The following is a 16130-nucleotide window of genomic DNA, read 5'->3' on the forward strand; positions in this document are numbered from 1 at the left end:
TTATAGAAAGCTAGAGAAAAAAATGTGGTTAGTGTGGTATACTTGAAGAAGAAGAAATAAGGGGGGCTTAATAAGGCAGGCGGAAAATCTGAAAGAGAGGTGAGTAGGCGTAAAAACTGGACAAAAGTCAAGGCACCAGTCCCTAGGGACATGGTTGGCCAAGAGCATATCCCCCAGATCCCAAAGTCCAAGGCGCCAATCCCTGGGAACATGGTTGGCCAAGAACACAACCCTCAGATCCCAAAGTAAAGGCACCAGTCCCTGGGGACATGGTTGGTCAAGAGTATATCCCTCAGATCCCAAAGTAAAGGCACCAGTCCCTGGGGACATGGTTGGCCAAGAGCATATCCCCCAGATCCCAAAGTCCAAGGTGCCAGTCCCTGGGGACATGGCTGGCCAAGAGCATATCCCCCAGATCCCAAAGTCCAAGGTGCCAGTCCCTGGGGACATTGTTGGCCAAGAAGAACTAAAAAAAAGTCAATCAAGAATCAAGAGAAAGGACTAACCTTAAGGTGCGCCAGCTGTCAAATTAAAAAAAACCAAGTCAGTACTACAAATCATATGACTTAAAATTACTTACTGAGAGCGGTAAAAAGTTAATGTAACACTGCCTTTGAACACTTGCAGCTGCAGTCTGCAAGTGGCCAAAGGACAGGTACAAAAAGATAAGGAAGAAAGGTGTAATATATATGAGTTATGGGACAAAGTGGAAACATGGTTGAAGTTGAGAAAGACGAACCATGGGAACAAGATTGATGGTTGAAGTATTGTTTGTTGATTTGTTGATGTTTGTACCAAATGTTCCCGCACTCAATTCCACTGGTTGTCGGACTTGGCTGGGGGAAGTCACGTGCATGTTTGGTTGGTTTTTCGACTTGTTTCTTTTGTCTAAGTCTCTTCTTTCTCTTGTCAACATGTCTCTTTGATCATGTGAGTGTCTTTTGTTTGTTTTTGTCCATGTGTCTCTTTTGCTGACGCGTCTCTTTTGTTGACGTGTCTCTTAAGTCATGTGAGTTTATCTTTTTGTACTATGCTAATACTAACTACAATCTCAGCTCTTGTCACCCATTATGGTCCGCACCAAGAACACTGCCAAAAAATCCACTGGTGGCTCAGCCCCACGTGTCCTCCTCAACATCTCAAGCACCCAGATTTCTGGAGTGGATAGCCAGAGAAGGAAGGCTTTGACTGCCTCCAAGGTCACACCTGTGGGAGGTGAGGACATTGAGAAGAGAGATGCTCATAATAAGGTGCGTCTTACTTTTTCTGTCTTGTATTTGCTGATTCACTTTATCTTTCTCTCTTATGAAGGCTTTGACCACTGCCAAGGCTACCTTGCCTATGGGAGGTGGGGACATGGCAAATACAAGTGTTCACAATGAGGTGTGTCCATTTTCTCACTACTCTAGTTGCTAATGTGCTTTATCTTTCTTCCTTTTAGTATTGCATACTCTGCAGGGATGGTGCAGAGCACTATGAAGACAATACTCTCTTCATGTGCGCTCTGTGTCCCAGAGTAGTGTGTAGGCTCTGCCTGCAGCTGTCGCCTGACTTAGAGACCAAAGTCTTGCAAGACAACATCTCTTTCTGGTGCATTTGTTGCCACATCAAGATGGAACAAGGCAGCACCTACTTTGTGAGTTTTTTATTTTATTTTATTTTTTTGTTCATGCCTTATTGATAACAGGGTTTCTATAATGCCAACTGCCTTCCGGTCTTGGACAGGTTCTTACCCATCAATGGCGCGCTTGAGGTGTCTAAGCAAGCCAAAATTTCGGCAGCCCCAGTCATTTCATTCACCTCATCCTCATCAACTTCACAGTGGCTGGTAGCCCTATGGAGTTTGCTCATTCCTTGCTCAAGCCTTACTATACTGGTGACTGCATCCAGTATCTCAACATCTACTATGACATTGTCACTGATGCCAAGCTTCCCGCCTACTGCAGCAACATCCAGAAGATAATGAAAGGTTTGAAGAAGTCCTTTGTCTGGGAGTGTGTTGTGATTGGCATCTCTACTCACACTGATGAGGATTTTGGAGACCCTTTTACTGGGTATGAGGATGATGGCTCAGAGGGCTATGTCAGCACTCCGGCCAATGATGTGAGTTTTTTTTTTTTCTTTCATAGTGCGCCAATAAGTAACCCTTGTTACAGTTCTTGGAAATAATTCTCCAACCCTGGCAAAGTCTCATTGACACCGCCCAGGAATCCTACCTCTGGATGTTATGTTGTGGCCACCTTGTCACCAACTTGGACTCATTCCATGGCTTTCAAGAGGCTGTTGTCCGGTGAGTTTTTTTTTCCATTTATTTGACATTATCTGATGTTCCTACAGACACAAATTAACCGGTACCATCGCATTCAATGCTCCTCGGTTTCAACCCTCTTTCACCTCGCACTTGCTCATTGCGTTCACAGAGAGGGTTCTCATTGGACATTGCCCACTTCATTTAGCATTCAAGGATATGCTCGCACAAGCCTGTGACCTTGGTTGCCACTCTGACATTTATCTGCTGACACCTGTCAAGGAGGGTGCCCTCACTTGCTCTAGGTTTGCATGGGCTAATGTGGAGTTCCGTCCTTGGGGCCACTGCCTGCCTATCCAATGCAGTGGGTGTGATTGGGCTAATTCTTAGAGGTCCACCTATGTCAAAGGCAGCAAGGACAAGGCTTACATTTTTGAGTGCAAAAATGACTCTTGTAATGTAAGCCATACATTCTCTCAGCCACCAGGGTCCACAGTACTTTACTCTGTTAGGAAGAATGGTAGTACTTGGTTGGATATTCCATTGGAGACACAGTTGGCTTAATTTACATGTTTTTCTGCAATATCTGTCTTACTTTGTACTTTGCTTCATGTTATCATTGTTCTGAGTTTGAGTAATCATTTGTTTGGTGTCTGAATCTTGAGATTTGGTATATAAGCTAATGTCATTGAATTTGTGAGTCGGTCAGATTTATACTTGGGTGATTTTGTGCTGGTTATTTGAATCATGTGACCATGTTTTGATCATGTGACATGGTTTGTTGATCTGTTGTCAAGTGAGTTGGTACTGGTTACACATTCTGCAAACTTATACCAGCCTGCATTCTCAAGATTTTTGCATACAATGGCTGACTGGACACATGTATTCAAGGCTGTCTTGGATGAGCACAAGATTTCCTATGTTTCAGCTAAAGAAAACCCTGCTGAGAGGGCAAAAATCCTCAAAAGCATCAAAGATGCTATACTTGAAAGTGACCAGGTCAAGGATCCTTCGACTATGCTTCCAGTCTCTTTGTCTATATTAATCTAATTTTATAGGCTATCCATACATATTACTTGTGTTTTCTGGAAAATGATGAGGACCACGATCTTGAGCAAAAAATCATTGAGGGAGCTCATAAACTCACATCTGGTGCAGGCATCATCACTGTAGATATGGTCAAAGGCCATCAGGATGACAAGCCTCTGGATGCTGCAGCATTCAAGACTGAATTCTCTCCTTTTGATGTCGCTCAGAAGTTGTTCAAAGAAGAAATTGGGGAGTATGACAAGAAGCACCATGACACCTCTGACCTAAGGTCCATGGGGACAAGGACAAAGCTGGTCTGGTCCTGGTACAATGCCCTGTCACCAGATGTACATGAGGAGCTCAGACTTGTGGCAGAAAAGTGGAACTAGGAAGGTGCTCATTCCAACGCCAAGGACAGGTATTTTTTTAACACTACATTGTTATATTTAGGAAAAACTCATGTGTATCTACAGATACCGCAGCCGACACCAGAAGAAAATCATGGAGGACTTCATAAAGATGGCAGGAAGAACCATGGGTTTACATGTTGTGATGCTTGTAACTCATGATCAAGGGGAGGGGAAAATGCCTGGAACAACCATGTCAGTGTTATTTTTTTTCCATTGACATTACCATTGATAATCTATTGGTTTAGCTGGGAATCCTGTCCCAGGAAGACGAAGAAAACTTTTACTCTGGCTACCAAAGACAACAAGAAATGGGCTGGAGAGTTGCAAGACCAACTTGCTGACTGGCTGAATGAAGCCGAGTATAGTAAGTCTTTGATACAGTAATTTATTTAATTGCTAATGATCTAGCAACAGGCTTAGACCCTGAGGACCAATCTGACGAGGAAGATGAGAAGTTGCCCGATTTAACAGTGGAGGTAGACGATGAGGGCTATCCTTGCCTACCAACAGGCTTTGAATCTCTCATGCTCAAGAACCAGCAGAAGGTCGTATGAAAGGTATTTCAAAAGGCTTATGGTGATTCATTTCTATTTTCAAAGTACTGTATTTTTCTCACAGCTTACATTCAACAGCAGTCATCTCAAACAACCCTAGGGCTGCAGTCCCCTGGGGTCATATTACCCAAGATCCAGACCATTACCTTGACATGGACTGTGTCCCTCAGAATGTTGTCATCAAGGATCCTTCTCACCTGCAGAAGGAAGCCATCAGTATGATTTTTTCACTTTGGAAATATCGTGCTAACCATAATGAACCAATTGTCTGGTTTGTTGGGTATAAGGAAGGTGACTTCTATGATTCACTGGCTAAGAAGGGGGATGTAAGTAAAAAATCAAGGAAGAACCAAAAATATGTCGAAGTATCATCAGATGAGGACGAGGTACTGAAGAAGGCCCCCCAAGCCAATGGTTCTTCTGACGAAGAGGAAGACTTGGAAAGCCACACCCTATCTCTTTCCAATTCCTGCCCGAAATTCCATATGGGTGGTGACACAGTCAGTTATCTTCAATCCCTCTCTATCCTCCCAACATACCTTCGTCTGTTGGCCACAGTTCAAAAACTCTCCAAGACAGTATGTATAATTCACTACATTTGTGATACAGCATTAAATTTGACTATTTTTTGAAAGCAAACACCTGATCCTAAGGGCAAGGCTAGGAAGCAACATCTGCCTGTCTGGGCATCTTGGACGTGGTCTGAGGCATATCTACCTCAAAATATGCACAGTGATATTCAGGCTTCCTTTGTGGCTTTGAAGGAACTAGGCAACTATGTCATCAAATCTCGTGGTTTGGGTATGATTGTTGTCCTGGGCCTTGGACTCCTCCTTCGTGAGTGTTGCCGCACTCAGGAGTATGAAGCAGATGAGGCTGGAGATGATGTACCTCAATATTTGGGCGACTCCATCCTTGGCATTGAGGTGGGGGACAAGGTTGAAGAGGCCATTACCAGAATCCAGGTGAAGGTGGACGCAATGCTGCCAGATGGTAATGAGAAGCAGATGACAGTGGGGGAAGAAGTTCACATGAGGCATCTGGAGAACAAAAGGCAGGTGAAAGAGAGGATGGAGGCAGAGCAGGCAAAGGTGGCTGAGGATAAGAGGGTGGCTGAGGAGAAGAGGGTGGCTGAGGAGAAGAGGGTTGCTAAGGAGAAGAGGGTTGCTGAGGCATCTCAGATGACTGATCAGAGGGCTGCCACATCAAAGAAGGCAAGCAGTACTAACACTGGAGGAAAAGGGAAGGGTAAATGCCCAGCAACAGATGTGGATGATTCAGTCATGAAAAAGGTGAAGACATCTGCTCCTCCTGATCCTCCTCATCGCTCTACCTGAGACAGAGTAGCTTCAAAGAAGTTTAAGAACTGAGACATCATCATTAGCACAATACCTTAGAATTCCCTTCTTGCAGTTTGTTGTCATATACACTTGAATTTTCATGTCTTTTTGAGTAACATTGATGTTAGCACTGACAATACTTTAGCAGGATGCATAGATGGAATGACCAACCCACTGATACCTTATTGGACTATTAGCCAGCCAGTCTGTGCAGCATATAGGCCATGGCCGGCCGACCTACTGGTATTATATTGGCCTAGTGGGCCAGCTGCCCTATGCGGTATGTAGAGCAGGGGCAGCCGCCCCACTGAACACTTTTTGGGCCTTTGGGCCACCCGGTCTATGCAGTATGTAGGACATGGGCGGCCAGGCTACTGATAACATATTGACCCATTGGGCCAGCCAGTCCATGCAGTATGTGAGGCATGGGCAGCCGGTCTATCAATAACATATTGGCTCATTAAGCCAGCTTCCCTAGTCACCTGTAAGGAGTGTAGGTAGACTGTATTTTTATTTTTATTCAGTCACCATTTATATTATCCCATATAAGATAAGGAGTGTAGGTAGACCTCAATATTTATGCAGGCTGTCCTAAATGCTCTAATATCAAATGAGATTCCATACAGGAGTAGGTCTAGCCAACCTCACTCATGTAATAAAAGATATATCTCATATGGGATAGATGTAGGACCCCTGCAGGTTCATGCCTCATATAAAGAATGATATTTCTATGCTACTTATTTTAGTCACAATTTATATTATCCCATATGAGATATATCTTTTATTACATGAGTGAGGTTGGCTAGACCTACTCCTGTATGGAATCTCATTTGATATTAGAGCATTTAGGACAGCCTGCATAAATATTGAGGGTGCAGGTTGGCCAGATCTACTTCAATATTCTGGTTTCACCTATATAAGTAGCATAGAAATATCATTCTCTATATGAGGCATGAACCTGCAGGGGTCCTACATCATCAGCAAAAGATATCTTTTCTATATGGAGCATTGGCCTGTAAGGGTTCTGCATCACCAGCCTATACAGGGAGTGTAGAGATATTATGATTTGGCTGAGGCATCGGCCTGCAAGGGTCTGCATCACCAGCCTACACAGATACTGCAGAGATATCATTCTATATATAGGACACCGGCCTGCAAGGGTTCTGCATGACCAGCCTATACAGGCAGTGCAGAGATATCATGATCTAGCTGAGGCATCGGCCTGCATGGGTTCTGCATGGCCGGCCTATACAGGCAGTGCAGAGATATTATGATCTGGCTGAGGCATCAGCCTGCACGGGTTCTGCATGACCGGCCTATACAGGTAGTGCAGAGACCGGCCAGTGTCCTGTACACCTGGTTTTACAGGCCAATGTACACGTCCTATCAACAGGTTATGCAGTACCATAAGACTGAAAGGTGTGCAGTCCCAACACCATTCATAGATGTCCCTACCACTGGTCCGACCCCCTGTTTCCTGTCCGTTCCATCCCTCCTTCTCCAACAATGCACAAAGTGCATCTCAGCAGGACTAGCCCTGCTACCTCCACCCAACTCCACTCCACTTCTCCGACACTACCCCTATATCCCTACCATCCAACCCTACCTATAGCTCTGCTCCTCCGCCCTATCGGTCTGCCCAATCCTACTCCTACTCCCTCCACCATCTCTGCTTTTCCGACCCACTTGGGTCCTTCAGTTTCTCTCATGTTGCTCCACCCGACTATTGGTCCGCCCGACCGCCTTACCGGTCCGCTCCTAGACTACGAACCACTCAACTGGTCCTACCTCCTTTTAGTATCATATTGTTAAGGTTGTGCTCAAGAGAAAGACTACTCAAAGGGCTTCGGCTTCAGCTCGTGCGCTGCGCCCCTTACCTGAGTACGTGCCCTTAATTTCTGAGGGGCAGAGGGGAAGTCCAACAGAAGTCCAGGGAGTTCCAGAGGACAAACATTGGTGGAGTTCGGTGGAACTCCGGAAGGCTACTATGGACAGGTCTAAAATAGAAGCAGAACAGAGTTAGACTACCCTAAGGTAGAGCCGGAGAATTAGTCCTAAGGTTTTACCCCTAAGACTCGGAGGTGGACAAGAGATGAGACTCAAGTCTGGAGATTGCAGGAATGTGCAGAACTAAGATGATATTTGAACTAAGGAGTTCTGGAGTTTTTTTACAGGAGTTTATATACTGTAGGTATTATGTAAGTAAATCAGTCAGCACAGTAAAAGCTATGTCCGAAGCATATGGAGGGTCTATTAGTAAGTGTACAATGGATCAAGGAAATGAGGTCAGAAATGAAGTGCCAACGGACGGATCAGTAAGCAAAGCGGAAAGGTGTACAACTGATAACTGGAGAGCAGTGTTCTAAAAGGAGATAGGTGTAAGTCCGGAGATGAAAGTGGAGCGCCGGGTGGAACAGGACAGAGAACTGGACTTTCATAGGGGAGAATCCAGAATTCCAGATCCAGAGGTATGGGATATAGTGGTTGGAGAAAATAGGGGTAGTGTCGGAGGAGCAGAATAGAGTCAGGCAGAGGTAGCAGGGCTAGTCCTGCTGAAATGCACTTTGTGCATTGTCGGAGAAGGAGGGATGGAGCAGATGGGGAAACAGAGGGTCAGACTAGTGGTAGGGATGTTCACAGGTGGTATTGGAGGTGCTCGGATCCGGTATATGACACATATTTGGATTGCCAGTAATCCATATACCTGGAGGGATTATTGATCTGTTGCATACATACTGTTTTCCAAGCCCTTTCTCATATGTCTCAGTCATCTTCTAGTAATTCTGTACACTCAGCACATAGCCTTCTGCTATGCTATGCTACTTACTTAGAGCATATAAACATATGTACATCTGTCTGTAGATCTTTAGTCTGAATATTACCTTTTCTAAGCCCTGCTCTCTTGTCCTTGTTTTCTAGGGCAAAACCCTTGACAAACTCCTGTTTGCTGGCCTAGGGGATTGACTCCCTAGGTCGGATCACCTTCTCCGCTCATCCAACTTCCCATGCCTCTGCCGCCTTTCCCACACATTGGACTTGTGGCTAATCCTCTTGTACCTCTATCATCTGTGTTTCCGTTCCTACTGTGTAGCTCCAACTGCAAGTAGCCCTCTGACTCTCCCCTGTAGGGTGAACCAATCTCCACCTGAAGTTCCCGTGCTTACCTAGTAGTCCATTGGTCCTCCTTCAGAGGACCTCCACCCAATGTCCTGTCAGAGCTTGTAGAACTTGAGTCAGGTAAGGGGTGCAGCATATGAGCTGAAGCCAAGCCCCTCAGACTCTGACTTACCCCTGGGCACAGTCCTTAACAGTCATCCGGACTCCCGGCCCTCAAAACAGGTCTCTTTGCTGACCTCTCAGGAGGAAAACTGGGATGAGTAGGTTCTTGGGGCGCATATTCTGCACTGTAGAGCATGAACCACCATATATACTGTGTTTGATGATTAACAAACTTTGATATATATATTGTTCAGCTCTCATGAGGTGACGGGGGTCATCAAATGGCTGGTGTAGGCAGTTTGAACAGTGATTGCTCATACCTTGAAGTGGTGCAATTTCACACCAGTGTGGTGAAATGTGATACAATGTGTTCTTTTACACTATGCACAATGTCTGATCCCGTCTATAGATGAACACATACCCACAGACATTAATTTTACTGCTAAAGCAAGTTCATAACCATATTTATAGGCACTAGTGCGGCGAAATGTAATGCAATGTGTTTCATAACACAGCGTATGTAGGCATATGATTTCGGATCACTGCTTCTTTTAGCAGTATTGCAGATGAACACACATGGTACATGTGCAGTGTCTTGACATGTTGCATGCTGGTGGATCCACAATCTCTTGTGTCCATGACATGTGAACAACTGTTGCCCACGTGTGGTTTATGACACATTCATTGCCTTTGTATTACTCTCCATCAATGATTGCATGCTTGATGGGCTCACTTACATTTAAAATGGCAGCAGTGTGTGTTCGAGTAACATTGTACCTGTGTGGACCCCATCACATTGCAACAGCTATGGCAGACACCAAGCTTGAATCAGCAGTGGCCTTCATCAACGAGATTTGTCTCTCACACCATGGATGTAATTGCTGACCACAAAGCCAGGGCTGTCTTGCACCCAGGAGTTCATGGATGACTCAGTCATCCAACTGTGTAGAAGGGGGGCATATTCCCCTTAATTCAGAGGGCATTGGATAATGAGGATGGTATCACATTCAATAAAGAACCTGCAGTTGCACCACACAAACGTAGTGTCCCAAATGTCAAATCCTGCATTTTGACTGGCTCTGTCACTGGGGTTATGGGTGTCTGCCACAAAGACAATGAGATGGAGATGCAGGTGGACTCCACTTCATGTAACAATGGGACCCATAAACAGAATGGGAAACAAGATCGTCACTGCCTGCAGCACGCCCAGAGTATAACAACATATAAGGTGACCCAAGGTGTACCAGCTCTATGCTAACACAAGGAGATTGCTTTTGGAACAACACCCACAATTGGCATGGAACTTTCAAAATAGTGTGTTCTCTGCAGCAACATTCAACTTTGGACCGACCATGGTCACTTTGGATCACACAGATAATCAAAACTTTCCCAGCGGAATGTGCAGCATCACCGCCCTAGGTAACTATGACCCTGCAAATGGTGGTCATTTAGTTCTGTTCGACCTTGGACTCATTGTTCAGTTTCCACCTGGATCCACAATCCACTTTGCAGGAGGACTTATTAGATGGGTTGACTATGGGTTCCAGACAGAAGCTAATTTTAAGAGGGAGAGTCCTTCACTGTAGTTTGCAGCCAACCGTGGGAGGGAGGCTAGGGTTCAGGAGGCAGTGGAATATTTTTCCACTTCTAAGCATGTCAGGCCTGACATATGATATGTGACAAAATCATGTACCTGCTGGAAAGACTTTTCTCAGTGCACATAGCCACAACTTTCATGCTTGCTGTGGGCAACAGCAAGCTCCACCGCTGCAGTTATTTACCAACTTTGTCTTGTAGTGTTTTTCAGTACCACAATAAAACATCCAGTAACATTGAGTTCTCGTTTTTGAGGACTAGGTAGAATGATTAAGGATACATGAATGTATGAGGACTTTTCAGGTATATTGGCTCCTCCTGCTCATCTAGGGGCTGAGCAGCATCACTCCCAGGTCAAACATGTTCATGATTAGTTGATGAATTAATATATGTCATGGCAGATTAACCCATCAAATGTGCCTTCCACAATGTTACATCACTTGATACTACATGACGTGTATTGTCTGAATGCAACAAATCTCCTACAAGTTGGATTGACTTTAGTACAGTGAACCATAAGTCTGTACTTCATTTTTATACAGGGTTGAAGCATTCACATGGGGATGCGACAAGAATCAACTACAAGCTTAATACAGTACATGCTATGTGTCGTTAGAATGTGAGCCAAAAAAAAGTAAGTACTGGTGACCATCACAGGAGGGACTTCAAGGACTTGTGTGCCTCCAACCTGACTCCAACTGTGCTAATGTGTGCTATGAAAGATTCCACGTGTGCCTTGAATGGGGATGGAGCCGAGATCATGGAGATACTCAGCAACGCCTGACTGATACTCTGGGGCAGCATACACTTTCCTCAGCAATGACGAATACATCTCCAAGGTCTCACCCCTTGAAACATACCCAGCCAAACCAATGTGGACAGCCTGGTGTTCCATCCCTAACCTGACACTAGAAGAACTGGCAGAAGTGTGAGAGCCACCCGGTGCTGGCAGAGGAATGCAGATGGAGGTGGTGGAATGACCTCCATCGTCCATTGGAATTGGGATAGGTGCTGCAGCTGGGGGAGCAGGAGGGCCCAAGTCAGCAGGACTTGGGCAGCAACATCTCCAGCTGGAACAGGTGGAAAAACAGGAGGAAGCCTGATGGCACCCTCAGCAAAAGCACCACCAGTTGCAGCTCCACCTTAGGAGGTAGAACATGTTAGTTATCGACGGTGGGTTAAAAGTATGGTGTTTCCTCACTGAAAGATGTTGTGGATCCATCACTGGACCTTGAAACATCCATGGCATGCTTGCCTTTATTGTTGATGGACTGCGCCACCGCCGAACACACTGGGAACTGCACATGAGAGGCAGAAGTAATCTCAAGAGAGTGCTACTGCTTACCCTGGTAATCGACCCACATTGGCCCTGCATCCTGCAACACCTGCTTGACCGTCTTTCCCTTCATGCTTACCTCATTCACAATCCAAGTCCACCCATCATGGAGACCTTTGATGTCAGAAATTCTTCTCAAGCCCTCCCACACGATCAAATCTTCATCACTCTAGTTGGCTTCGGCGTCCTCATACCCCCAGTGCAAGTATCCCTTGAGGAGTAATTCAGTTTCAAAGGTGTTGAAAGGATTGTTGGGCACTAGAATAAAACCAAATGTTGATATATGTCATAAGGAGACGATGGAGATGCCTGTGCCTGTGCTTTGCCAAGGGCCAATCGGCCTTCCCTCAAATAACCAGATCTTCTTGAATGATTCCACAAACTCCCTCCAAGTCATCTCCCCCCTCCAGAGCCCAGCTGCGTTCTGCACCACCAAGTCCCAATCAAGTTTGACGCACAAGATATTGGTGAGACATTTGATGTTGGTGAAAAATTCATTGATGTGCTCATACTCTTCTTGGTCAGTGGACAGTGCATAATGCACAAAGTGGACAGGCTGGTCCCAAAAATCATGTCCTGGTGGATTTGAAGAGCTTAATACTTACAAGTAGTAATATAGAATCATGGTCTCACCTGCAACCATCCACTTGAACTGTTTCTCTGACCAGTAGAGAGGAGTTGGTGCATGGCCCTCATGCCAGTGTTCTGGTAATTCTGCACCTTTGTTAGGTACCATGCCGGCTCAAGAGGCAGAGGGGTCGGGGCTTGGCTTCAGCTCTTGTGCTGCGCCCTTAGCCAAGTACATGCCCTGAATTTGGAGTGGGTCCAATGTTGTCCGACGATAGGATGAGTGGTCCGCTTTGGTCCGCTTTGAGGGTCAGGAAGTAAGAGCTACTAGCGGCGGGCCAACTAGGAGTGGAGCAGAGAAGGTGGGGAGTGATGCGGAGGGTGGATAGGAATAGGGGGAAGGTTTGGTAGGAGCGGGGAAAGTGGAGGATAATACAGAGGATGGGGAAAGGGATAAGGGGAATATTGGTAGGGGCGGAGAATTAAGGGGAGCGCTTAGAGCACGGCTCTAAGTCAGAGCGGAGGGTCAGAGGGTCGGAGGCAACAACAAGTTGAGACTTGTGTCCAGAGGAGGCAAGGTCCTACTGAGAATTCTCACAAGAGGTAACTGCGAGAAGATAAGTAATATTAAGACTAAGGAAAATATCTAAGTACATGATATGTTATATACTTCTATGTATGAGGCAGTGACCAGGATAACTATGTTGTAAAGCTATGTACCAAGGATATAATTTGTAAGTACTTACACAGGTGAAGACATAAGTCGGAGTGGATATCAATATGTACGCGTCAGATCAGTGATTGAGCGGTAATAGGAATTACTGGTGATCCGGAAGTAAGGGTCCATGTACCGAAGGGGAAAGTATATATCTAAAAGGAGAAAGAGGTCCAGTTGAATGGAGATGTTATGGAAGGGGACTGGTTGAGCGGTTTAGCGGAAGTGTAGGGGCGGGATGCGGACGAAGGGGAGGATGGATGGAGTGGGGGGGGTCGGAAAGTGGAGCAGATATCAATATCAGAGTAGTCAGATCAGGTATATGACAACCTTCCACATATCAAGTCTCAAAGAATTTACTGTGATTCTCTAGTTTGGCATACGCATGTGGCTTGAGGATGTTGTTGAATGTTGTCTCAAAGTTTACAAGACGGCCTTGGGTCCATCCCTGTGGGCACGTCATAACCTCCAGACCCTCATTGTCCTCGTCCCAGCCTTCTTCTGCAGAATTCACCTGTAAGCAATGGAAGAATATATAGGTCAATATGATGGACTTACTGAAAAATGCTTCATTTTCTGAGCAGTGGGTCTGCAGTCAAGTGATGCAATCCTTCTTTGTTGGCCTCTCTGAAATCCTCGTTCAGCCAGTCTTGAAGAGACCTAACCTTCCATTTGTCCAGAATCAGTACCTGCTCCTCACCGGGCTTGATATTGTGACGCAGACCCACCAGTTGGTCCACCGCAAGGAACCTGGCCTGCATGTGTGCGACAAGCATGACCCCACAGTTCTGTTTGCATGTCTTGGTCATCTGCTTCTACTTGTTAGTGCCCCGCTTGGTCTCCTGATCCCAATGTTTCCATCCCATAGTGAACAAGACTACATTGTAGCATAAATCTAACCATATTCCCTGGTACCTACTTGGCAGTGGTACATATTCTATTGACTTCCCGCCTTTATAGACAGGTACCCAGCAAATGTCATACTGCCCACCATCTGGATCTATAGCATTGATATCCTCTGGGGGCCCATAGGTGAATTGGATGTGAAGGTTGGTAAGGGTGTCCTCCATGATGAATTCTGCATGGGTAGTCGGGATTTCAAAGGATCTGATGGCATTTGCCAGTACTTTTGGCGGCCATGGTCACTTCTTTGATGCGGCACTCATGATGGACAATGCACACTTCTTGATGGTTGAGCTGCCTTTAGACTTGATGGTTTTTTTGGGCTTGTTGGAAGAGCCCTTTGGGAGGTGTTTTGTATTGGATTTGGTGCATGCCATAATGGTGTATAAAGATGCGGATTGTGGTACCAACACAGGTTGTAGGGTTTAAAACACATCCCAAATTTGGTGTTGTTTGGTTGTGGCTGATGTGTGCTTTTCTATAGTGCTGTGGGTTAGTGGACCACCAACTTTGTGCAACACTTTTATAAAATTCAAAAGACAAGAGGAATATTTTTCCTCTTGTAGAAATGCTCTATTTACTTGTCTGAATCGAGCCTCTAGAGAGATTTGTCATTGCTAAAATTCTGAGTGAGATAAAATCTGAAACTGCTACTGATTTGGCATCTAGTCAAATACATGAGCGACAGCCTTTGGAATGCACCTGTGAGACTTGTATTTTGTCAAACTGAACTTCTTTACATGAGCTTCTGCCTTGTTTGTGCCAAGCCCCAATCTGCATGTCTCTGTCATATACCAGATCCGACCGCTCCGATACTGATATCTGCCCCGCTTTCCGACCCCCTCTGCCCCATCCATCCTCCGCTCTGCTCTATCACAAAAACCTGCATTCCGCCCTATGCTTCCGCTCAACCGCTCAACCGGTCCCCTTCCATAAACCTCTCCATTCAACTGGATCCCTTTCCCCTTTTAGACATATACCTTCGGTACATAGCCTCTTACTCCCGGATCACTGGTAATTCCTATTACCGCCCAATCGCTGATCCGACGTGTACATATTGATATCCGCTCTGACTTATGTCTTCGCCTATGTAAAGTACTTACAAACTATATCCTTGGTACATAGCTTTACTACATATTTATCCTGATCACTGCCTCATATAGAAGTATATAACATATCCTGTACTTAGATATTTTTCCTTAGTCTTAATATTACTTGTCTTCTCGCAGTTACCTCTTGTGGGAATTCTCAGTAGGACCTTGCCTCCTCTGGACACAAGTCTCAACTTGTTGTCACCTCCGACCCTCCAACCCTCCGCTCCGACTTAGAGCCGTGCTCTAAGTCTTTCCCTTATTACCCCGCCCCTAACAATATCCTCCTATCACCCCTTTTCCTATCCTCTACATTATCCTTCCGCCATCTCCGCTCCTATCAAATATCCCCCTGGTTTCTACCCACCCTCCGCATTGTTCCCCGCCTTCTCCACTCCGCTCCTAGTTGGTCCGCCGCTAGCAGCTCTTACTTCCCGACCCTCAAAGTGGACCTAAGCGGTCCACTCGTCCTATCGTCGGACAACATTGGATCTGCTCCAAATTCGGGGCACATACTCGGCTAAGGGCGCAGTGCAAGAGCTGAAGCCAAGCCCCGACCCCTCTGCCTCTTGAGCCAGCACGGTACCTGCCAGTCTCCATCCACCGGTACATGCAGTATTCCCAACAACGAATGACCTCCAGGTTCACAGACTCCATGGCCTTCAGCATATTCTCCTTTAGTGTGTCATATGTGTAATCACAGTTTTCACAGAGATACCTCTTCACAACTCCCCAAAAGAACTGGATAAAATTGAGTTCACAATGAAACTTTGGTAATAAAATGCAAAGGTGGCCAGCTGCTTCAATGACTTCCTGAACAAGAAATTTCTGCTGCTGGAAGTCAGGCTGATGTATGAGGATTCATTTATTGCAGCAGTCTGTTTTATCCGAGTCACATTTGCTTGGGCATTGTCCTAGCAGATTTTATCGGTAGAGACCACGTTCCATCAGGATGTCTCCTGACTCATGCACAAGCAGCAGCAGCTTTTTTTTAAAAAAAAAATCAAGTTTATTGTCCTTTGGGATCATAGACCCTATGTTGGACATAGCCCTTTGCACGGGGGGCTTACTCCCACCTATCTATCGTGTATGTATTTGTAGTCTATCATATTATCATTGGAA

General features: G+C 45.6%; 3 protein-coding genes across 3 annotated transcripts; 2 read left to right on the forward strand and 1 right to left on the reverse strand.

Annotated features, from left to right (window-relative positions):
- Window positions 1–1070: 1070 nt before the first annotated feature.
- On the forward strand, window positions 1071–5578 carry EDB91DRAFT_1081838 (uncharacterized protein; the record flags this gene model as incomplete). Its single annotated transcript, XM_041315420.1, has 17 exons — window positions 1071–1250; window positions 1312–1383; window positions 1442–1497; window positions 1528–1636; window positions 1688–1786; window positions 1891–2103; window positions 2157–2290; window positions 2338–2612; window positions 2928–2944; window positions 3140–3247; window positions 3307–3656; window positions 3751–3879; window positions 3933–4051; window positions 4096–4163; window positions 4198–4244; window positions 4306–4819; window positions 4877–5578. 17 exons carry the CDS (start codon window positions 1071–1073, stop codon window positions 5576–5578), a joined length of 3192 nt encoding a protein of 1063 aa, XP_041177366.1.
- A 4454-nt stretch (window positions 5579–10032) lies between these two features.
- On the forward strand, window positions 10033–10386 carry EDB91DRAFT_1052935 (uncharacterized protein; the record flags this gene model as incomplete). The annotated part of the gene is made up of 1 exon (XM_041313707.1): window positions 10033–10386. A coding segment is annotated over one exon (354 nt), but the record flags the coding sequence as incomplete, so codon positions are not given.
- A 907-nt stretch (window positions 10387–11293) lies between these two features.
- EDB91DRAFT_1248134 (uncharacterized protein) lies at window positions 11294–11805 on the reverse strand (the record flags this gene model as incomplete). Its single annotated transcript, XM_041322889.1, has 3 exons — window positions 11294–11538; window positions 11598–11687; window positions 11742–11805. The coding sequence occupies 3 exons, from the start codon at window positions 11803–11805 to the stop codon at window positions 11294–11296; spliced, it is 399 nt and encodes a 132-aa protein (XP_041177368.1).
- Between the last annotated feature and the right edge of the window lie 4325 nt (window positions 11806–16130).

The sequence above is a fragment of the Suillus paluster genome, assembly GCF_016628075.1.
Source record: "Suillus paluster strain FC165 chromosome Unknown EDB91scaffold_24, whole genome shotgun sequence".
In the NCBI taxonomy this organism is placed as follows: Eukaryota; Fungi; Basidiomycota; class Agaricomycetes; order Boletales; family Suillaceae; genus Suillus; species Suillus paluster.